Here is a 24,100-nt window from a genome sequence, read left to right on the forward strand (position 1 = left end):
ATTATCAGCTCCAGAACGTCCCACAGAATACCAATGGAACATGATCAAACCATTGGAACATTCAGAATGGAACATTCACAACACAATATTCCGTTCCAAAAACCTGCTTGAGAAGGGACTGTTTTTCAGAACCTTACATTCAACTCACTCATTTAGAACGCTTCTGTTTCTTTCCATTTACATCATGGAATGTTTTGATTCTTAACACTAGCAACCAAAACTATTCCAGAGGAAATTCAYCTCTTTCTGGTGCTAAGAAATAGCACAAAATTTGAAGAAGTGTGATTATCTACTCACACAAAGAGTGAATAGCTTCTTAGTATTTTATGTATCTGGAATTTAAAAAAAAAACCAACAAAAAAAACCCCCTAATATTTGCCATTTTCCAAAAAGCCACTATAATAGCAAATGCTTTAGATATTGCAATTGGAGTCCTTTTCACACTTCTTTGAGTGTAGTTCATCTTGATGTGTAGAATACACACATTCAAGCAAAAAAACCTCTCCAGGATCACCCACAAAGGCCAAGTAAATATACACCAAGTGCAGTGGAGTATGATGATGCTTTTCAGAGATAAAAATAATATTACTCATTTCTGCTGCTAAAGTATCCTTTCCTTTGACTACTGAAAGCACAATAACTAGTGCACTGACTCAATGACACATGCTAGTTTCATAATTAGGGTGGAGCATGCAAGCAACTATAAAGGTGGCCCCAATCTGAGACTGTCACTGCTGGATACATCTGAAAGCTCCGGACACYGAGTGAGGTAAGCATAACCGAAATATATTGGGCCTTTCAAATCCTTTAAGGTAACTTAGATAATTTCCTTTCTTGGGAAAGTTGATCAATTTTGCAGGAAAAAACACAACTCTTTTCATCTAGGTTAAGTATTACTCATTAAATGGTTAATTAACGAAAGAAGMGAGTGTCAGATACATTTCAAATTCTTATTGTTACTGTCTGTTTTGTTTGCAGTTATTTGTCAAGACAACACCTGAGAAACATGGAACATCTACTCAACGAAAACCTTCTGAAGTATTTCACCGAGTATGCTTTAAAGGAGGGCAGCACCAGTGCACTGTCCATTGGTGGGCTGAAGACTCTACTTCAGAATCAATTTGCACAGTACCTGAAGGTAAATTTCACTCTCATTGTATTCACTGTGTATCTATGAAATGCATAGGATAAAGGAAACACAGGCAGTGATGTTCAGGGCATATTATTGTGGCCAAATGGTTTCAATAAATTTATAAATAGTTCTTAAATAAGGTTTGGCTTATAAAACTTCATTTATATTAATGAACAGTAGCTCCAAACAGATATTTGAGCACAGTTTATAACAAAGTCCTTTGAAACAAAATGCAAAAAAAATCTAAGAAGCTGTTCTGTTTGGGTTTGGKTTTTAGGGTTTTTTTAATGCAAGTTGAATTTCACCTAAAATATCATATCCAAATGTTACAAAATGWTTTTCATTTCAGTCTAAGCAATTAATCTTAAATCTAGAAAATATATAGAAAAATATCTATAAACCAAGTAAAACAGTAGAATACATTAAAAGCAAGACCTCAGCCAATTTCCATCTAGATTAGATAACCACTATCACAAAGTAAGTCTTGCCATTCCAGAACAATGCCAAGTAAAGAAAAGAGATGCCACCAAGCTAGAGAGAGAAATACCCATTTCATGCAGCTAGAAGAAAGTCTGTTCTGATTTCATATATATTCTCTGCCAAATCTTTCCTGAACTGCATTAGGACTCAATTTAGATTCTTCTGCTAAACATATCTTTAAATACTGTGTTTTGGATATCTGACAAAAGCAATTTCTACTAATGGTTGGAAAAGTGGCACTCCARTAGAAAAATACAGTATTTTGAGAACTACAGTAATTCAATTTAGTCATTTCAATTAACATGAAATGGCTTATTAGCAGCAACCCCCCCAAAAAAACCCTAATAAAACACAAAGGGTTTTTTTCTTTCACTTAAAAGCTTAGAAATTAATTGCCAAAAAATTAATACAACTGTGATGGCAAAGTCAGAAGTATAATGCTTTTTATATTAACTGAAGACAATTCAGCGTCATACCCATTTTCACAGACATGTGAAAATGGAACTGCTCAGAAAAAGCAATCCTGATGTTTTTCTGTCTGGACCTCAGACATTTTCAAGCAACAAGTCTGTTTGCAGACATTTATGGCACCATAATAAATCAGCATCAAAACATAAGAGGACATTACAAAACATGAATAGGTATAAGCTATGAAAAAAAAAGAAAACATTTTAAGAATTTAAATTATAAGTCCAAATTAGGTCTATATTATTTAATTAGCCTGACCAGGGTTGTTACCAGAATACTCACTGCATCAGGATGGTACATGCAGTCTGAAAAGACACAACRAATTAGCTAATAATCTAAATTAGATTTAATACATTAGCAAGATTCTTTTTCAACAGCGAACGCAGTATTCCTAGCAAAGAGGGGAGAAAGTGAGGGAAAGAAACTCTCAGATCCTGGCCCAAAGGATGAATAAAGTAGCAACATGTTTTCAAAYAGTGCATGCTACTTAGTGTCTACCAAAGGAGTAGGTGGTATGCATATTCATTTTTACTGGTGATTATGTACTTGCTCCAGCTGTTTCACCTGCTCCATTGCCCATATTCCAATTTACCCACAAGACTGAAGTAATAGTTTGTATTTCTCAAATGGTTATATATCTTTGTTAACATTTTTGGCAGGCAATGGCAGGCACTGYCCTACTAGTTTAACCAGTCAAATGAGTAAATACACCACCACCAGTAACACCTTCAAGTAACACTGACTGTTATTGACTGYGTCACTTCTCAGCAACACTCTTCATAGAAAAATGCTCAGGGCGATCTAACAATTTCTTTTTTTTTTTTTCCTTAATTCTTCTCCTATAAAAACAGGATCAATTCTCACTTGACAACATAATTAAATCGTTGGACAAAAATAAGGATGGCTCTGTCAGCTTTGATGAGTTTATYATGGTTGTAAAAAAGATAACTGGTACAGGACAGTGAGGAATCTGCAAGAAGGAGTATCACTGCTTTGAAGAAGAGCCTGGCATTTGTTTACATTATACATACACCTAAACCCACAGATTTGTTATTATCTTAAAGCATATGGAATAAAGATTTAACAGATAAAGTATGTCTGTATTGTGTTTCCTCCACACTCRCTAGCCACACATTCCAGACAAAATGCCTTACAACTAGTTCAGAACTGCTGCTTCTATTTCATGCTACATTTGAAGTGTTATTTAACAAATCCTGCTTTACCTGGGCTATTATTTGTACCTCCAGARAAATTCAAATCTCACCATTTCTAAAACACACAAAAGAAAGGTGCAGCATTCCATCTGAGGAGAGTTTCCTAGTGTACACTATCCAACACTGCTCCCAGTCCAGTTTCATCATTCCCAGAKATGACACTTCATTCTGCAAGCAGTTCAAAATTTTAGAAAATGAAGTACCTATTTTCAATAGTAATGGAAAAATGCCAAGTATGGTAACTGCAACATTAGATGCTCCTTTTAWACTATATTTACCTAAGTATGTACTTCTTTTGTCGTGACTCTGTAAATGGGAACACATAAGTATATRTATAAACTGAGTGACTATTGTTGCAGTTAAAATCCATTAGTTTTATTTGGTGCAGYTTTAACATTTTCATTGCATGATTCCTGTGACAGATGTGTTTTCACAAATGTGATTAATGGGCATTATTATTTACTTTAAAAATAAATTAGTGAAAGAGAAATACAAAGAACAGACATTTTGAAGACAAACAAGCAGTGGATTAGGCACTAATCCTACTAGAGAACTTGAAATTTCAGACTGAATTTTAACACCAACATCACYCATTACCTTGACAAATCATTTAGATCTCAGACTTCAGGACTTAAAGACTCAGCTTAATTGCAAAGCCTGTTGAGTGCATTCAAGATCCCATACTACTGTGGTTCCTATCCCTAAATTTCCCCTCCATGAAATGAGGAATAAAGTATTCCACACCAGTGATGCATGAATAGAATGCTTAAATGTACCACATTTAAACATGGTATGAATGTCCTAACAAGCTCCCAGGCCATTCTTTTACAAAACTCCTTTAGCTGTTGAAATKTGTTGTTTCTTGGCAGAAAGGAAAACATAGTATTTTTTTTCTGGTTTATGAAAGTATTCTAAATTAATATGCTTTGATTTCAAACTAAATACACTACCTGCACATTATGCTAAGCTCCACTTTACACACCTAAGTACAATCACAGAATTTTAAGAGATGCTTTTGCATGTGTGAGACACAAGTTCCTTTTCATCTCTTAGACAACCTTAGAAATTTTGGAATTCAATCAGGTAACTCACAGCCTGAATAGGAAACACAAGTACCAGGAAACAAACATGTTTTAAGAGTGTCACCTACTGGCAAACTATACTTCTGCACAATTTCTTGAGTATACAGAAAATGCAGTCATTTTACCCAGTGCACTAAGTTTAGGTTCATGATGCTATACAAAGTATAATCGGTCAGGAAGAACAATGGTCACAATTAAAATCAGCTTTTTTAAATCAAAGAGAAAAAAAGCATTAAAATTATTTCCAGAAAGAGTAATCTTTTTTTCTAGAACAATATTAGATGCAGTTGCAATAAAATTGATGAACATAACTAAAAGGATCATTARAAAATAATTAATTGCAATAGTAGAGGAAGATGAGACAAATGGAGCAAAACAAATAATTCTTCATCCATGCAGTGAATCCAGTTTGCTAACAGTTCAGACTATATATTTTTCCTTTAAAGGAGTTATTTTTGAAATTACCATTTGCATGAGAAAATTCATCCCAAGCTCTATGCCCAAGCAAATGCATTACTTTTCTGAATAATCATCTTCTTGCAAAGAAYACGAAAAATTTACCTATCATTATTTTTCAAAAAGGCTAGAAAGTAAAGCAGAAAGCTTAAGAACATATAATGGGAACATAACCTGCAAATAATCAMCCAAGATGAGAACAAGAACTTGGGCTGTGCTCAGAGCTCACACACCTCCCTCATCTCCCCCACTAAACCTTGGGGAAGGCTGCTGGAAAGCTGCCCTGGGGAAAAGGAGGTGCTGGAGCGTGTCCAGAAAAGGGCAATAGAGCTGGTGAAGGSTCTGGAGCACAAGTCTGATGTGGAACTGCTGAGGGAGCTGGGGTTTAGCCTGAAAAAGGAGGCTCAGGGGTGACYTTATCAATCTCTACCACTGCCTGWCAGGAGGCTGTAGCCAGGTGGGGATYGGCCTCTCCTCCCAGCAACAGGATGAGAGGAAATGGCCTCAAGCTGTGCCATGGGAGGCTCAGGKTGGAAATCAGGAATAATTTCTTCACTGAAAGGGTTGTTAAGCATAGGAATGGGCTGCCCAGGGATGTGGTGGGGTCACCATCTCTGKAGAGGTTCARGAYACAACTKCACCYGGCACCTGGTGCCCTGGTCTAGTTGACAAGGTGGTACTTGGTTTAAAGTTGGACTTTTCCAACCTAAATGATTCTGGGATTTTGTGTAATACTGAGGTACATGAGTATTTGATAATTGCAATTTTTATTTGCAACAAAAAGGTTCAAACTTACACAGATGCAGACAACAAAGGGAAACAAAAGAGGCCAAGTATTTTCTAAGAAGTTTAGATGAAACCATCAACTTCAGTAGTAAAGTTCTGAGTATATGAATGCTCAGTAAATTAAGAGATGAAAGTAGCTGTATATTTTATGATGCCACTCAGGTCCCCTAGCAAACTTCATGTTTCAAGTTTTGTCTCTTTTTTAAAAAACAAAAGGACWTGTAACTACTGCCTCACTAGTATCCTTCCTCACCCTCTCCAGTTTCCAAAGGAGGGGAAACCAAAAGCAAAGTGCACTGCTTCGGTCCTAAATTAGCACACAGCAGCATCACAAGATAGTACCAGAGATATATTCCAATTAACTTTCTTGGATAATGAAACACCTACATCAGTTCCATAGTTCACAAGCTTCAGTAATCTGCTTCTCTTCCAATTGTTTTTATTGATTATATAGAATATCTAAACAGCTTTCAGCACAAGATGGACTCTGCTAAGGCAGATTATTTAGCAGCTCTAATTATTGAYAATGCAAATCTCCCACTTGGAATGATTTACATTTGTTTCTTGTCCAGAACTGAGATGTCAAAGACAGGATTAAGATGCTGAAATATAAGTGGCAATAACCAATTTCAGAACCTTAATGTAGCTCAGAAAAACAGAATATCCATTATACATACTGCAACAATACTACTTCCACTGCAAACCAGGTATTAATCTTCTATGACATATATGTTCATTCCATTATTTTCTTAACTTTATGTCCACATAATTTTCTCTTTAACATATCTACCTTACTTGCCCTTGAATGCAAACTGCAAATCACCCRGTTACACAGAATTAAATCAAACTGGCACTCAAAAAGCCCTAGAAACAAGGATGCCTCAGAATCAGTCTTCTGTGCTCTCCATTCATACAACCCAAAATTTTACAGAAAGCTTTCAACATYTTCCACATTTTACAACATTATGAAATTGACCCCTGCAATGAAAGAGCACATCTTTGCACATACTCAAGGAGGAAGGAAGAGACCTCTAATTATGGCAAGACCACAAATTTGATGCCAAAAGCAAAGTTTACCTTCACTCACCTGAGGACTTCTCCAAACACCCCCAAGTTTTAGCAGAAAGTCTCACACTGAAACTCTGAAGATCTTTAATTTACCCTCAAACCTTCAGGMTGGATTATCTTTTCTATGCAAACCAGCCACTTTGACAAACAGGGTAAATGCTCTGAAAACCCTCCTGTTTGCACATTTCAGACTAAGCAGACATGAAAAAAAACGTACCTTTAACTTGCAAATCCCAACAAAATTCTTTTGAAGGAAATTCATACAGAAACAGTAGGTCACTGTGAGCAACCCACCGAATTAGTCACTAGAGCAGATGTCTACTTCTCACACCACGATATTGCTTTATTTCTCATATTTATTTCTGTTCYTTTTCATTTGCTTAAAAAGCCTCTTTCACTGATCACTTTTGAGTTTTACTACAGAAATAAAGTGTTTTCTATCATCAATATATGATGCAGAAAGCCCTGCCATATCTGGGGCATTGAAATTTTTGTCAAAAGGAGGATTCTAAGATGTATGGAGAGGAGGGGTATAGTCATCATTTACATTGTAAATGTAAAGGTAAAATAAGACTTTTTCATTTCCATTTAATCCTTACCTTGTCCTATAAATTTTTTTTTTTTGTAATAAGTTTAGTGCTCTACTTCTCAGCTCCCTTTTATATTTTATTCCTTAGTAAAGTCAGCCTAATCATTATTTTCTATTCCCAGCATGAGTTTACAGATGAGGAAACTATTACAAAAATTACAAAAATAAASCTAAGGTAATTCACAGAAGCAAATAGGAAATGGCAAGAGACTATYAAAAGAAAATACCTTATTAAACAATATTGAATAAAGACAGCAGATACCACCTCATGTCCTACCATATAAAAATAGAGATAGATTTTTAACTAAAACAGACATAACTCCCTTTTTAACAAAGATGTACGTTCACAAGACACATAAAGGAAAAAAATATTACTTACAACGGGGTTTTTTGTGTCTGGGTCAAATTCTGTAGAATTTGCATCTGAAACAGAAGTAYAGAGTAAACACAGTACATTTGCTCTACATGCACTACAAACTCGTGGCAGCTCTGTGGCATTTCAGGAGGGAATGTCAACAATTACGTTTCAAACTAGTGTTGAAATGTATCCTGCACCACTTTTGAAGGAACCACATGAAGCATATGACCTCAGACACATAGACTGCCTTTCCTTCTTTCCAAARCACTTYCCTCTCTKCTCTTAGTAATAGAAATCYGTTGATGAGTTAAATCKCTTCACACTACCACTGCAATAGCTCTGCTTTGGCTACTCTGACTAATGGAGGCAAGAGAGAAAAACACTTCTCACTTTTTACTCCTCACCACCTGCACACTTCAGAACGAGACTACAGAGGTCAACTCCAAGCACAGTTTCTCCTACACTCTTCAGATCAAGAAGCAGGTTTCAATGAATCTGCATAACAAAGAGTTCTTACTCTCTTGCAGAGAGGTAGCACAGGGTACTTAGCTGAAAATKATCTTGCTGCAAGAGCTAAGTACCCAACAATCACAGGATCTGTAAACAGTTGCAAAAATAGACATACATTTCACATAGAGAATAAAAATTCTTCTAAGCAAATGATGTTCATACTAGCACACTGAGCTCACCTTCCCAATTCAAACAGTTTCTTGCAAATTCCACAACTGCTAACTGCATTCCCAGGCAAACCCCTAGAAGAGAAAACAAAAAATCCAGAATTTACCAGGACAAAAGGCAGGACAGACAAAGTATACGCTGTTCTGTTTTAAACAGGACTACTTTGAAATCTTGATACTCAGTGTATATACACAGACTTACAAAAAGCTAAATCTAAAGTGGCTGCTTAATGTGAAACTCACTCTTCAAGTCTGGCACACTATAAATACATCTGACACAATTATGTGCTTTAAGCTCTTTCAAAGATATTTTTCTCCTCCCTTCTATTTTAGCAATAATTACTGCAAAGACAAACAGAAGCTGAAAACCTGGACATATCCAGATTCAAACTTTGCCTTGGCAACTACTCAGACACTTTAAAAAATGCAAGAAATGTGGAGTAGTAAGCAAAGTTTCAGAGGCATTTACACAAAGAACACTTTGCTTATAGGCCACATGACATCTTTAGACTTTACTGTAATAACACATGCCAGTAAATCAAAAAAGAGAAAAATTAACTTCATAAAAGTGGTCCAAAGCCACCTATGTTTTTTGCACACTGTTCAATATATAGAATTATAYTGATTTAATTACAGTGAGAAGCAAAGACTCCACTTTTGTACATAGCAAATTAAACCTTTTTTTTTTCTTTATACAGATGTGGTACACAACTACAGTCCTAGGAATTCTTTACAGGGCAGGTATTCACAATATCACTTGCACTTCCCTAAGACAGGTTCCTTCCCTACTGTGGGTTTTGAGGTTTTTTTTAATCAAATCAATTAGCTTGCTATACATCTCCTAAACACAATAATTTCTCACTCTAATTATCTTACCAAGGAAAGGTTTTTTCTTTTTTCTTGCCCAGGAGATAGCTTGGAGTTTGCCTTCTGTTCCCCTAATTCCAAAACCTCCTGGGACCAGAATGCCACTGTAAAGACAGACATTAATAACAGAATCAACATTTGGAATCAAACAGCAGAGGAATTCATACAACTTGAAGACTTTTGAGATTATAACTAAGCATGCACAATGCATGAAAGGCATGTTTAACATTACTATTCAGAACACAAAGAAATTAACTCTGAATTTGGAGATTTGTTTTATCTACCCACCCCAATTCTCATCTGACCAATCTCATGCCTGACAGTGAAATTCCCACTGCTTAAATAAACACTGCTCAAATAAACTAGCTACCTATTAACCACTTGAATCTTAACACCCAAACTTTAGATCTTCTAATTATTACCAAAAAGCTTAAATGCACTTAGATGAGAAATCTCTTTACAAATATGAATTTAAATCCTGGCAACAATTCTTAACACAAATATTTGCAGGGTGTCACTAGCATTTACAAGCTCCATTCACTATGCTGCATGACAACAAAAATCCTTTGTCAGCTGGCCTACACTGCAAAGGAAGCCCAAATATCCAAAAAAGCAAAACAACAGCAAAAAAAACCCAAAACCCCAAACCAACAACCTAAAAGCTGAAACTTGTGTAGAGGTATTAGGCAGAGTATGAGGATATAGGTTGACTAATTTGCTGAAGCTTTTCACCACCCATGCAATCTATCCTTTCACATAAGTAACAGAAGATTGGATGCAGTGAGAAAATATTTGATTTATTGAAGCATTTTTCATCACATGAAATAAATACCATGGTCTGCATTTGGGATATAGAATACCCAATGTTACTTACTCTGCTTTGCACAGTTTGTGCCATGCCTGGTGATATTTCACTGAGTTCTCTGCTTCTGTAGAACRCTCAAGTTCTGTTGAATCTATGTACTAACAAAGAAAAATATGTAATGAAATGGTCTCTTCCTCCACAGAAAAGAGCAGAATAYAACATATAATCAAGTGTTTAGAGAAATTATTAAAAGTCTCAAGTGCATTTGCCAATTCCAAACATGTAATAATTTCATTGAAGACCCAGTATTTTGTGTTTGCTCTAATTGCAGCAATCTGTGCCCCTTTCTTTGCACACAGCTCAGGATTCTGTCTGCCTAAAGCCCTGTTCAGCACCCTCCAGGCAGGCACACTTGCTAGAATTCTTCCCAACTGTGAAYCCAGGTTATCTTCCTATGGCAACCAGGGCCATACAAGGAGTGGTGCTGACATTATCCTGTTATCTCAATGGGATGTGGCCAGGATGTTCACCTTCCTGGCTTTTGGGTGCCACAGTTTATCCAATCTTATTCTAATAARACTGGAAAAACCTGCATTGTCTATGAGAACGGTGTTCCTGGGAACTCTTGTGTAGAGATGGAGACAAACTCATTATCTGTGCCCTACTAGAAATACTGCACTATAATTTCTAGTGCCATTAAAATGCACAGCTCCTGAGGCACTGCTAGAACAAAATGAGGGAACTATATACTGCACTGGGGACACAAAAGATCAGAGTTTGATTCTGGATTTTGTCAGTCTTTTTCTCAGATTAATATAATTAACCACATCCTGACGTAGCATCCATCCTCCATAACCTGAGATCATTTGAAATGGCAGCACTCACCTGTGTGCAGCGAAATGCAACTTACAAGGAGATTGCTGAAAGTTTCCCAGACAGGACTGCCTTCTAGCAAATATTTTCTACTTTTTCCACATTCAAGAAGGCATCAAAAACACAACAGAAAAATAACTATTTCTGCTATTCTATACTAGAAGAATACTTACTACAGGACTGACAACTTACAACTGAAAGAACACCATGATACTGCAARGTTGGAAAGAGAATTACAGTTGGAGTTAATTCTATTTTCCTTGCCARACATATTGAGAAGACACATTTATCAGTTCAAGCAGTATCAAYAGCATTCAGATGAAGCAGTTACTTCAGAACATAGGATTATACTGACAGCCTTTGGGCAAGAACACTAAAAGGAGGTTTGGACATGCAGGTAAGTACAGTGGGAGCTGTGCCTGTTAACATTTGAACCCTGCACTGGAGTTCAGCAAGCATCAGYTCTCATGCTTGCTAATGCAGAAGCCCCACCAAACTTAAAACCAGCTGCACACAAAGCTTGATGTGCATTTGCAGACAGGACACCTTTCACCTTTTTTGCTAAAAGCAAAGCTATTTTTCGTATCATAAAAATTTCCCGCTATGCAGCTGTCAGTATGAAACACTACAGAGACACAATCACATAGATCAAAAAGGACCTTGGGAGGTCTGGAGCCCCACTCCATGCTCAAAGCAAGTCAAATTAGAGCAGGTTGCTCAGGGTTACTTCCAGCCAGGATCCAAAAATCTCCAGGGATCAATTCTGGATGTTCCCACTTTGTTGTTTTCATGCACATAGAAATAAGATTTTAAGAGTATTTGCTAATAATCTTCCCAGAGAACAAGGAAAGGCTGACCACCTGCCATTTCCCCAAATCCTAGTTTTTCCTTTTCTTTTTTTAAGATTGGTACATGTGCCCTTTTCCTGTCATAGAATAATTAGATTGGAAAGAATGTCTAAGATCACTGAATCCAACTGCTAACACAGGACTGCCAAGTTCACTGTAAAACCATGTGTCACAAAAACAAGTGAAATCTAACTTGGATGGTAGATATAAATGTGCAGATAAATTGTGCTTTTTCATCAGATCCAGTTTCAGGTAACTTCAGTGTTCCTTTCAGGTAAGTTTAGTTCCAAATAAAATAATTAAATCTGTAAGCATTTCTTTAAAATTATGAAATGCTTGGTCAGTCTATATTTATCTTCATGATTCATTTTCTAATTTTCACATGAATTAAAACTGCCTCACGTGATGGAAACTAGTAAGTTGTCACAAAATGATACAATAGTAGATTGAAAGTATTCCTGAAAGCAAAAGCCAGAAATATCCTCACCATTAAATCCAGTTTGTAATTAATTGCCAGCGCAGAGTGTTCCAGAGCTTTGAAAACAGATGCATAGCAGTCACTTAATTTCGTGTACTTGCCAACRAGAGCTATGGAACACACCTTCAGCAACCTTTCATACCTGCCAAAAACAAGTTTGTCAGTTACTATACCAGATTTCACAAAAAAAAAAAACCACCATTTTAACAGTGTTTGCTTTTTCTTTAACTCCACAAAATATTTCCTAAAATTTCCAAATTGCTAATAATTTTAAACCCAGACCATTCACAGCTGTTGATCACCACTACTCCCAGTTCAGTTTGGTGGCTTCATAGCAGCTGGAAACCTAACCTGAATTAAAGCACTTCGAGAAAAAGCAGCAGGATGGAGAATACCTGCAAGCCATTTTCTTCCACTTCATTAGAAGATCACTTGGCTGGTCATCAATAGGTAAATTTAGCCTTTGTTTGAAATACTTAAGGATGCCTTGCTCCTCCAATAGGATTGGTACTCGATAAGTAGAAGAAACATCATGAATAAATATCACCTAACAAGAAAAAAACAGAACACAAAAACATTACATMAATTTTTAAGAAGAAACATGCATTCTACTTTTGAATACTACATGCATTTTTTCATTCTACACACATTCTGGTTTTTAAGTACCTTCCTTCTGAATGAGCAGGACAGCACAGCTAATATTTAAGGTTCCATTAAATCTACAAGATAAACGTTACTCAAGAAGTAAAAAATGTGTTCTACTCCTCCACATCATCACACTGGCTTGTCAAGCCTATCAATGCATCAGTTTTAATGCAAACATCTGGCCACATAAGCATCCTCACTAGCACTTCTTTCTTCCCTTCTCACAAATTAGAAATATATTAACCATGAAAACCAAGACCACAAATTAAACCTAACAAAATGGACCCAATTTGATTGTGATAAAGTTTCCTAAAAGTATTTTGTTAGCAAACTAGGTTATGTGATTACTGAGTGCAGTCCATTCAAGTACCTTTTTGTTAAGAACACATTTATAAATTGCACCCGAGCTGCTGGCAATTAAGCTGATTGTGCTTGGCTTATCTGAGATCACAAAGCTCAGAATCCTGAGCACAAGTGTTCTCTTCCCTGACAGACATGAGAAGTGAAGGATATTCACTTTATTACCCTTGAGCTACTTCTGTTCACCACATAACTTTGTACAAGTGCATCCTGCCCCATGCCACTCTATGTGCCCATTCAATTTGAAATACCACATAATTACTTGCATCTGTTGTATTTTTAATATTATCCATTATGTTGAGGAGTAAAGTGCTCTCACTTGCAAAAATATTAATGAGAAGTCAATTAATCAAAATTAGTATTTGAATAGCAATTAATTGCAAACTATTAAAGGAAAAATCACACATTAATTATGAAAGGATATATAACTACACAGTAGATACATGTCAAAGGCCATAAATAGCCTATTATATATTATCACAGTAAGAGGGTTCATGTGGCTGTGACATCTGTGGATATAAGCAAATCACCCAGCTTTAACTATACTTTGTTCATCCATGATTACAATAATCTGAGATTATTCATGGGTAATAAATACATCATAATAAATAACAAATYGAAGCAGCCATAGTTGTGAAAACTACACTCTTTCATGCTGTGTAAAACAACTAACCATGCACTCAAAATCTATTCCTTATATTAACTTTTACACAACATGCATCTAAATTATTAACAACTGTTTGACATAAAACTTTTCATATACATTCCCAATATTTTGAAAATGCTATAATATCCATAACAGCAAGATAAAAATTATCAAAACACTATTAATGAAGCAGTYGGATGTTGAAAAGAGAAATGCATAGATGTATTTGTATGCTTTTCCACATGTAATGTTAAGATACAGACCTGCTCAGGCTCCACATGACAAAACATGGAAATCTTCTCCTTCACAGCCATCTCTATAGGTTTTGCACTTCTGCAGACWATCTGTCATAACAGAAGAAAAACTTCAAGAATTTACCAGGCAAACCAATAGAAGATCCTCAATAYTTCATAGAGAAATTCATCTCCTCTGGAAGCAGAGCACAAACAAATCTCCCTTTTTTTACTCTTTCCCCTCTTCTGGAGTTCTACAATATATCATAGCTGACAAATATCTACTTAGCAAGGCAGAAGTAAATCAGTCGCCTGCCCATACTGACCCATATTCATTCATCTTTCATGGGCAGTCTCTGTAATAGTGCTTCCTCATGCTGTCCTTTCTTGCAGCTACTACTGTAATACCCTTTACCTAAAGCCCAGCACTCTCTTAAGTATGACATCATGAATCAAAAGGAATTTGCAATCTAACCAGTAAGATCAGATTTAAATTGAGATCATTAACACTTAGTTTACATGCATGAGTATTTCAGTACTTCARCATCTTTTTAATGTTTTATTTACACGTCATGACAAAAGGAAGCCAAAGAAGAGAAAATTAATTCATATTTATATGGAGTTTTTACTACTGCAAGTATTCTGCTAGTATTTGACTGATACATTTAAGCCMCAGTAATTTTAGAAAATATTGATAATTTTTAACCAATGAATAAAACAATTATACATTCTGGTGTTTGTTGGAATGGGTCTTTTCCTGCACTTTGTATCTCCAGGCAGYTAGTTCAAAATGCAGAACTGCAGTATCAAAGTGCCTACTGATTACTCAGTCTAGTACCTTATTTTAAAACCTRAAAGTATATCAGAAAGTAGGATGATCCAGTTATGAGATTAGTTCATTACTTTCCCCATCTTTCTAGCAAATGCAACTGCTCAATGTATTAAGCCCTTTTGTTCAGAAACTTGTAGCTGACCTTTGATCACCTTGCTAATGCAGCTTAGCTACATTGATATTGATGGAGTCTAATTAACTTACCTGTAATTACAAGTAATTCTAGAAACAGAAAAAAATGCCAAGTATAAGGGAAAATTAGCACACGTTCAAATCAAAATGGAAACAATTTTTACATTCAATTCACTCAAGCACAAGTCATACTTAAAAATTTGGTACACTTTGAAACTGAAGGTATAATTCATAAACCTTGACAGTATGAGCATGTGACTAAACCCACTTTGAAATCCATCATCCATCTTGCAGAGACACATTTAATGCAGACACAGGTATTAAAAACATTAGAATCAGCATGAAAATTACAAAACTACAGTAACAGTGGCAGAGGTGCACCACAGATGTCCTCACAAAAGATGAGGAACAATTGAATCCAACAGGGCAGCACTCMCAAGCTCAAAGAGCTGCATCAGAGTACATGATCTCTGCAGCTCCAGCGTGTTCCTCTGGCACTCAGAACACKGCACAGAGAACAGAGAGGCTCCTGCACACAGAGCTGAGCAGGCAGGGAGGCAGCAGGGATTCTGAAAGGATGCCCAGCTCAGGCAGCCTGGCAGCACAGCACATGATGGAARCTTTCCTGGCTGCTGCTGTAGGGGCTGCCCCATGTGTTGTCCTGGCCSAGACAGCAAACATTTCACTACTGCCCTCAAGCAGTGCCCAAGGAACTTTATAAGGGTGCCAAGAGGGGGCACCTCGAGTGAGACCTGTCCCTGCTGCAGCAGTCAACAGCAGCAGTCAACAAACAAAAATGCCCCTGGCAGTCCCAGAACTGCCCCAGGCAAGAACTCAAGAAGAGAGATAGTGACTACATTTGTTTGTTCTCCTTTTATTACACACACTTACTCCACAGGCTTTTTAAAAAAATTTTTTTTGGAGGGGAGGGAGAAGTCAGGCACTGGTAATTGCCTTAAAAAAACCTTCAAAAAGCACCAACTTTTCCTTTGCAATTAGCACTAAAAGAGGGATTTTGGAGATTAGGCCCTGAAACTTGGAATACAGTACATTACATTAATACAAGTCTTTCCTTGCACAAGCTGATTACAATTACCATGTCACAACCACTTGACACCAACCATCTTTCACATATCCTACTTACAAATTCATTGGTTTAGTAGTTAAAAACACACTCATTCATAAATGCAAAAGGCAAGTACTCAAAAAAAAAAAAAACCCAGAAAGAAGCATAACACAAAATTTAGTTGTGTGACTATCTTCTTAAGAATAATTTTTCTTTTTTGAGGATATTCACATTGCTTCTTCTTAATAATGCATTAAAAAATTTCTGAATGTTAGAACAGAAACATTCTATGCCTTCCTACAAAGCAACTAAGTTTTCAGATTATTTTTAGCAGTGAAGAATTATTTTTGTAAAAAGATGCCTTTAGAAGAACATAGCTACAGTCCCAAGATACTGCAAGAAGTAAGTTGAATTAAGTTAGCTTAGAGTGATTTTGAGTAATTTGATTTCCTGTGGCTTTAATGGAGCTGTGTAGCACATATTTTGCATTTCTTCTGAAATTCTCATCTCTCCTGAGAGACTAAGGCTTATCCTTTGAACACAGGTTACACAAGGACGTATCTAGATGACCTATAAATATAAAATCTGTATTTATTAACTCACCAAATCTGGAGACAAGCCTAGACCCCTCAGTGCTCGAACACTGTTCTGTGTTGGTTTTGTCTTCTGTTCACCAGTAGCATTAGGCTGGAAAGGCAYATTTTGAAAGCTCAAATAGCAATTACATCTACTAACAAAGCAGTTACAGAATAAAAGAAAAAATTAATTGTAAGTAATAACATTTGCAGGAAATAAACATATCCAAAGAGAGCCATAATATGACAGAAACAGAAATAGCACCACTGTCATTACTTGTATATGAAATACTGTAAAGAAACCATAGAGTCACAATTCAGGTCAAGTTTATTTTGTTTTGTTTTCAGAGAAATATCTCCATACAACTGGCTCAGGTAGARGAAGAAGAAGAATATTCCAAAAGTTGAATTTGGCTAATAAACAGAGAATGTGCAACACAGCACAAAGCCTTCAGTGACTGTCCTTGGAATATTCAGACATAGTACATAATTCTGTTCTCAAATACACAGAATCAATCCTATCAATTATTGTCCAATCCTGTAATCCACAGCTGTAGTTGGTAGTTATCTTTTCATCCATAAAAGGTGAAATATATAATCATAACAAATCTTTGCTTACCAAAATCTCCCCAGTGAATAGTGAAGTAAAATTTAGAGTTCAAATGAAAAAATACTTCTAACTCTGTACAGAGAGTTATAGTGGTCTTGACTTGACCCCAGCATGAAAGGGTTAACGGGACAGTAAACAAATATAAAGCCACTATAGAGTGAAATTTATTTTATTAATTTTATTAACTTACCTGTGGTACCAGGCTAACATGAATATTACAGAAGTTCTCTCTTTTTGCTTTGAACTGAAACTGTCTAAATGCTTCAACAAATGGCATTCCTTCAATATCCCCAATGGTTCCACCCAGCTGAAAGGCAAAGGTTGGATATGTCAGTGACAGAAGCAAAAACAAAAGGTCTTGTATACTTCAAGACATTTCCTGAAATTTTTATCTCAAAAAAMCCCTTGAAAATTGCAATTTGCAGGCATACTCTACAAAGTGCTTTCATCTACTCTGCACATTTTGTTTCTTACGGAAAACATTAAACAATTTTACAGTTTATATTCACTTTACAGCAAATACATAAGCATCCCAYGGGAAGATGTGTGGTGCTGCTGAAYAATACATGCTTTCACACTGCCTTCAAAGTGGTGAACCAGTAATCAATAGTTAAACTGATGCGAAGATTTTTGTATTGAAAATCTTTATTTCCTGTCAGAGTAACGAACATTTGTGATTAACAAGAGACAGACATTTCTCAGTATTATCATGGCTTTCCAACATCAGTGATCATTTACAACCAAACCAAAATGCAAGACTAAGCCCATGCTGAAACTTTATTCATGAAGATGGAAATCAGATGCCTTTCAAAGACACAGCGAGCCAGAGCAGACTAAGCCCCRAATAAAGCAGCTCAGCACAGAAGCCTGATGAAATAGTTGTATTTTAGAATGCTCCTTCTGTGCCACCAACCGGCTTTTGACAGAATTACATATTTCTGTTCATCCAGTACAAGAAAAACTGACAACATTTGTACATCACACACACATTCAGTCTAACTCCTTCAGGATGTTTCCATCATTACTTTGGAAAAATACTACAGTATTTTTGAAGTACTGAAGAAAAATAATTTTATCAGGCTGGAGGTATAAGTGTGTAACAAAAAAAAGCTTAAGTTTTAAGAACTGATATGACCATCACTTATTAATGATCATGCGCAACTTTTGTGTTTACTTTTTCATATTGGTGTTAAATGAAATATTTGACTTTCACTGTGCACATCATGAAAAGATGTAAAGCTATACTGGTAAGTATATTTCAATCAAGGCAGATTCTTATGCATAAGAAACACTGAACGATTCTGCTGCTGGGTCACAAAGTTTATGGCATTATTGATTACAGTGGTCACTTTTGGCACTAAATCCGTGACATACTTGTCTGTCAGATTCCCAAGCCTAATATTTTTTCATTGTTTGCTGCTGTAATTGGAATAATAGCATTTCCTGGCTTTCATCCAGTTGTCTCAATGCCCTACAAAGGGTGAGTAAAACTCTTTGTTTTCATTGTGCAGAGCATCAGCAAGTAAAGTGATTAACAAAGTTGCGTCCAGAGATCTTAAAGATAACATTAGAAAGTGGGAAACTAACTTACACATTGTATGAATACATAACACGCTGAACAWTGGAAGTCTGATGGGAAGGTAGAATGTTAAAGGTTCTCCTACTGACCACAGGAGATTTCAGGTATTAAAMACGTTTTCTCAATACTATTAACAGTGAAAAGCTTCAGTCGAACATCTGGGTCTTGGAATACACATTTGATGTTACAGTAACTGTCTGYTTTAATTCTCTAAGTTAAGAAACTCTTAAGCAGCCAAATTTCAACCATATTTTAGATGGTCTTAGTCAAATAAATGGCAGCTGTAGAGATAAGTCCATGCCTATCACTTTCAGAACAAAGCACAGAATATAAAATGTGTCTTTGCATTTCTGCTCTCCATAAAACTTCAGTCTGACCTCTTCCCAGTAAGGAGCAATGAGAAGGCAAACAAGTTGGTTGTGTTCACTGCAGATATACAACCTAAAAGGTTCCATACGTACCTCAATTACACAGATTTGTGGCTCTCTTCTGTCATCATCCACTGGAACTTTGGCCTGATTCATTACCCATTCCTGAACTGCATCAGTAATGTGTGGAACAACTACAAAACAAAACCAAAGAAGGCAAGCACAGCTTACTTCAGGCCCATATACTAACTTTTGCATGCAAAAGGGGAAAATTAACAGAAAGCCAAGAGGAAACTACTAGGTCCTTTCTCTAGTTCTACTTTCTTTGAGCCCAGAAGCCAAACATTACAGGAATACACACATATCTGTTGGACCAGAGAAAGGAGTAAGGTGGAGCAGCAAGGAGCAGCCTGTTCTAGCTGATCCCTTCTTTTGTGAAGACTGAATGGACTAATATCCCACAAAATTAAAAATAATTACCTTGAACGGTTTTTCCCAGATAATCACCATGTCTTTCTTTATTAATAACATGCTGATATATCTTTCCAGTCGTGATATTGTTATCTTTATAGAGATTGATGTCCAAAAATCTCTCATAATTTCCCAAGTCTAAGTCAACTTCCCCACCATCATTCAATACAAAAACTTCACCTGAAAAAGGAAAAGCAAAAMCAGACACTAAAACAATAATCCAAAATTACTAAACATACAGCAGAAATACCACAGACATCTTAAAACAGAAGAAAAACTTGTAAATTATATAAACAACATATCAATAAAGCCCATACTGCAACTCAATCTGCACTRTCATTTTTTAAGAGTTAATATCCAAGTCATTAGTTTTACATCTAATGGCCATCCCTCAGACACATATAGTTTTGAAAATAAATCTAAGTTATATTGCCAAAATATTTAAGTGACATAAATATTTAACAAGCATTTTGATAGCMCAATAAACCTTTATTGAAAGAAAACAATCTCTAAGATGCACAAATCAGCAACAAATAAAATATTAATTTACTAGCAGGAGACAAGAATTATGCTTGTATAAGCATGAATTATTATACATGTTCAAAGTGTTTCACTATAAGTTCTTGTTRTTTGGATCTATTTTAATGATCAAGGCTTGGATCAGGAGTAAGGTTGTGATGAACACAAATGCKTCTTCAAACACAATCACTGTTTCTGAGTTGGTTGTTTCATCCAGTGTATTTGGTTCACTATGCCCACAGCAAGGGTTATTTCTGACCTTGGAAAATCTACTTAAAATATCCCTCAGGTTCAGACATTTCTTAGCCCTGTAGAGTCTTAAATTCTGAATCTAGTCAACTTCTGACAGAACTGAAGTTGCTAGATAGATCTTGAGGTATGGGTGGAAAGCTCTTTAGGAAAACTGTAAATATTTTGCCACAACCCAGTAAATCAATGGCTAAACAAGATACAGGACTAATGCAAAAAAAAAAAAAAAAAGGAAAAAAAAAAAAAAGAAAAACAAGATACAGGACTAATGCAAAAAAAAAAAAAAAGTGGACTACAGAAATGTATATCCTACCAAAGTACAACACTCCATTTCAATGAACTGCCTAACAAATCACTCCAACATGTACAATGGAGGGGAAGAATTATGCCTGATTCTGTGAAGCGCTTAATAATGTCCTCTATCCTAAATCATCATTTAAGCCAACAGAAGCAGAGTGGAATTAACACTTCTCTTAAGCAGGCCTTGGAAGAGAAGAATAAAAAAATCTATTATTAAAAAGCCTCCACAGTTAACTGGGAATCACTAAATTAATCACATCAATTGTATTTCTGTCAAAATGTTAATGAAGGAGTCTCACCATTCTGGCTCATGCAACTTCCATATACAACCCAGCAAGCCAGTATTTCTTCACAAGCAAAAAGAAACCTTTCAGTGAAAAAAATACATACCAAAATGTTCCCTCTGCCCTGTACCTGATCCAGGGRAGGAATACATCCTCACAATCTCAAGTCATCCCAGGAGTCTTATGACCCACTCAACTGCCTAAGTAGCAGCAGAAATGCTCCTTAAARTGCAGTAAATTTTGCTTTTTGATAAAAGTCTGATGTGCTCTCCTCTTTCTCTACTTAAAATGCAGTGTTTTTTCAGTTAAGGAGATAAACATATTTATCTTCAGTTCCAAAAATTTTGGTGTGGACTAAAAGTAAGCAAATAAAATCCAAAACATAAAAATTATTAGAAATGTCTACTGGCTGAAGACACTTTGAAGACCATTGTCTTTAATAAATGTACAAGTCACAAGCCACACAGCTGAAGGTACATTCAACAACATAAATGCAACGTCTTGTAAATCATCAGCAACAGTCAGTACAATCAGCATGCCTTAGAAAACTAACCAAACTATGAATCTACTTTAAAATTATATCATCAGTAGGCTCCCTAAGCATCACTGATGTTTTTCACAATTGTTTTTTACTAAAATGAGAACTTATGTTAACTCTCATGAAGGCACTAATAYCCAGAGAACAGCACTCTCAAGTAAYTGTTAAGGACTTAMAYTYCAAGTTTTATAGCACTATTTAAAAGGTTTTTTAAATCAAGTTGAATTTAAGATAGCAYTAACTGAGAAAGCCTTACAGCTAGGATTTTCCCAGTAAAGTGGTAGTTTATAGAAAGGAAGCATCTGCTCATAACAGTATCTTCAAAAAAACAGGCTTCTGTTTCTTCACTTAGAGCAGACAATGCCCTTGAGAACACACAGCAAGCACTAAACTTTCAAAATAATGATAAAACAGCCAGTAAACACCACACTATCAGCTTTCAAAAAACTAAACCAAAACACATTATTGTAATTACAAACATTTATGCGAAAGGGAACAGCACTAGCCTTCATACCATGTTCATATGGTGAAAAGGTTCCWGCATCTATGTTTATGTATGGATCAATTTTGATTGCAGTGACACGTAGRCCACATGATTTCAGGATGGTGCCAATGCTGCTTGCAATGATCCCTTTGCCAATGCCTGAGATGACACCACCAGTTACCAGGATGTACTTCATTGGAAAACCTGCACACATATGCAGACCTTGAACTGGAAATCTGAAACAACAAAGATGCACGTAAATTCTGATAAACGTAAATTCATGCCTGGGAAGATCACACACTCGGACTGCAAAGAGTCTAAACTAAAATGACCTTCAGTAACAAGACAACAAAACTGACTATTTTGGAATCAGGGAGGATTCACCTTTCCCAGCTTATACAGCAATATGTGTATAAACCTATGTTGTTTAAACACCTCTGTTGTCCCTAAACATGTTCTGATGAAGCTGATCAACACATAGAATCGAGGTATTAATTTACAGATCTACACAGAAAGGGCTTCTGGGTGGCAAATCCACAAAACAACCACCAAAATTTTACTATTTATACACTTTAGCAAACAAAGGCATCAATGTTCATCAGCTACAAGCTGCATTTTTCCACCCATCTGAAACAGGATTATGTGTGTATCTCATCGTTAAATGAATTCACATTCCATTCAGGCTGCTGTCGAGGCTAATCACTGAAYAATTTTTGAACAATGACAGCACGGCTCACCACAGAGCAAGAACTCTAGGGTCAAGAAAATCTTACCTTACTTAAACACCCAATTCATCCAAAACAACATGCAACAGCACATGATCTAACAGCCCTCAGTATAAATCATAAATAGTATAAAGCAGTGTGGTTCTTCAGCTGCTGGTAACAAGCAGTAGCTAGTCAATAAACATTTGAATTTTTCCTTTCACTCAAACTAACAGAAATACTGAAGTAACATAAATAAGGCTAAATCTTCAGGACACTGAGTTCAGGAATGTAACAACACTTGTTATCAAAGCTCTTACATTTCTGGTAATAGCAATTAATAAACTATTTGCTTGTCAGTATGGTCAAAATGATGACCACAACCATCAAACATATTTAACTCAGGAGAAAAAGGAACATCAGCAATTATTTTTTTTCTGCCATTTAATATGTAATTTTTTTAATAGCATAGACTTTTGGAATTGGACCCTACTACCTTTGTTTCAGGCTGTTCCTTCAGAACTCAGCCAACATAATTGTCAACATTAACATTATGAATACCTAAGCCATTTTCAAAGCTCTTTTCAAGAAAACGGGGGGTAGTTTCAACAACGGTATAAATCTCGAGCACATGCCACTTTAGAACTCTTGACCCTTGCTTACAGAAACCAAAATGAAAAGCTCGCTGTGATTTTAGCAAAAACAGCGATTTCCCAGCAGCTTCGGGAAAAACGCGTTTACTTGAAACAGGAACAGAGAACACCAGGTGGTCTGGGAAGCCACTTGTAAAAGAAGGAGAAAATAGGGAAGGGAGTGCTGAAAGCTAGTACTATAAGAAATCCTTTTGCTGAGAAGTGGCACGCGAATTACTCTGTCCAGCCTTATCTCCAGGAGCTGCCGCCTCCAGCAGGGATTTGCGGGCGCTGCACCCCGAACATGCCGCACCACGGGAGCGCTCGGAGCGCCGCGGCCGAGCACGGACAGGCCTCTGACTTACGTAGGTGCTAAAGGCGGCTGCTCCGAACCAGAGCCCGGCAGCGCAGACGAGGAGCGCCCGCCGCGGGGCCGCCGAGCCGAGCGCACCGCCGGGGGACGGGGGCGGCACCTGCCGGGGAGGGCGCAACCCCGCGGGTAAAGCGCCTCCGAGCGCGGGGACACGGAGGGGACACGGACACACGTGCGGGCACAGCCACAGCCACAGCCACAGCCACAGCCACAGCCACAGCCACACCCGGCCGGGGCCACCCCCGCCCCACAGGTGCCGCGCTCCCGTCCCGCCCGCACCCGCCCCTTCCCGCGGCCGCTCCGGCGGAAGTGGCGCACG

The 24,100-nt window shown here is 36.9% G+C and overlaps 1 protein-coding gene across 1 annotated transcript in view; it reads right to left on the reverse strand.

The window, feature by feature from the left end:
* CTPS2 (CTP synthase 2) overlaps positions 1–24,043 on the reverse strand; it is a 62,126-nt gene extending 38,083 nt beyond the window's left edge. Inside the window, exons 1-13 of the mRNA XM_057375103.1 lie at positions 23,774–24,043; positions 22,103–22,308; positions 19,708–19,878; positions 19,321–19,421; positions 17,471–17,587; positions 16,699–16,782; positions 14,096–14,176; positions 12,577–12,728; positions 12,191–12,323; positions 10,052–10,140; positions 9,187–9,281; positions 8,323–8,385; positions 7,655–7,698 (exon numbers count right to left, since the gene is read on the reverse strand). Of these exons, the coding sequence (XP_057231086.1) occupies positions 7,655–7,698; positions 8,323–8,385; positions 9,187–9,281; positions 10,052–10,140; positions 12,191–12,323; positions 12,577–12,728; positions 14,096–14,176; positions 16,699–16,782; positions 17,471–17,587; positions 19,321–19,421; positions 19,708–19,878; positions 22,103–22,286 (1,314 nt within the window). The 5' untranslated portion in view covers positions 22,287–22,308; positions 23,774–24,043. The remainder of the gene's footprint in view (positions 1–7,654; positions 7,699–8,322; positions 8,386–9,186; positions 9,282–10,051; positions 10,141–12,190; positions 12,324–12,576; positions 12,729–14,095; positions 14,177–16,698; positions 16,783–17,470; positions 17,588–19,320; positions 19,422–19,707; positions 19,879–22,102; positions 22,309–23,773) is intronic.
* Positions 24,044–24,100: the final 57 nt, after the last annotated feature.

Source organism: Malurus melanocephalus, unplaced genomic scaffold (genome assembly GCF_030028575.1).
Source record: "Malurus melanocephalus ecotype Western Australia unplaced genomic scaffold, MMel_1.1 scaffold_239, whole genome shotgun sequence".
NCBI classification, from domain to species: Eukaryota; Metazoa; Chordata; class Aves; order Passeriformes; family Maluridae; genus Malurus; species Malurus melanocephalus.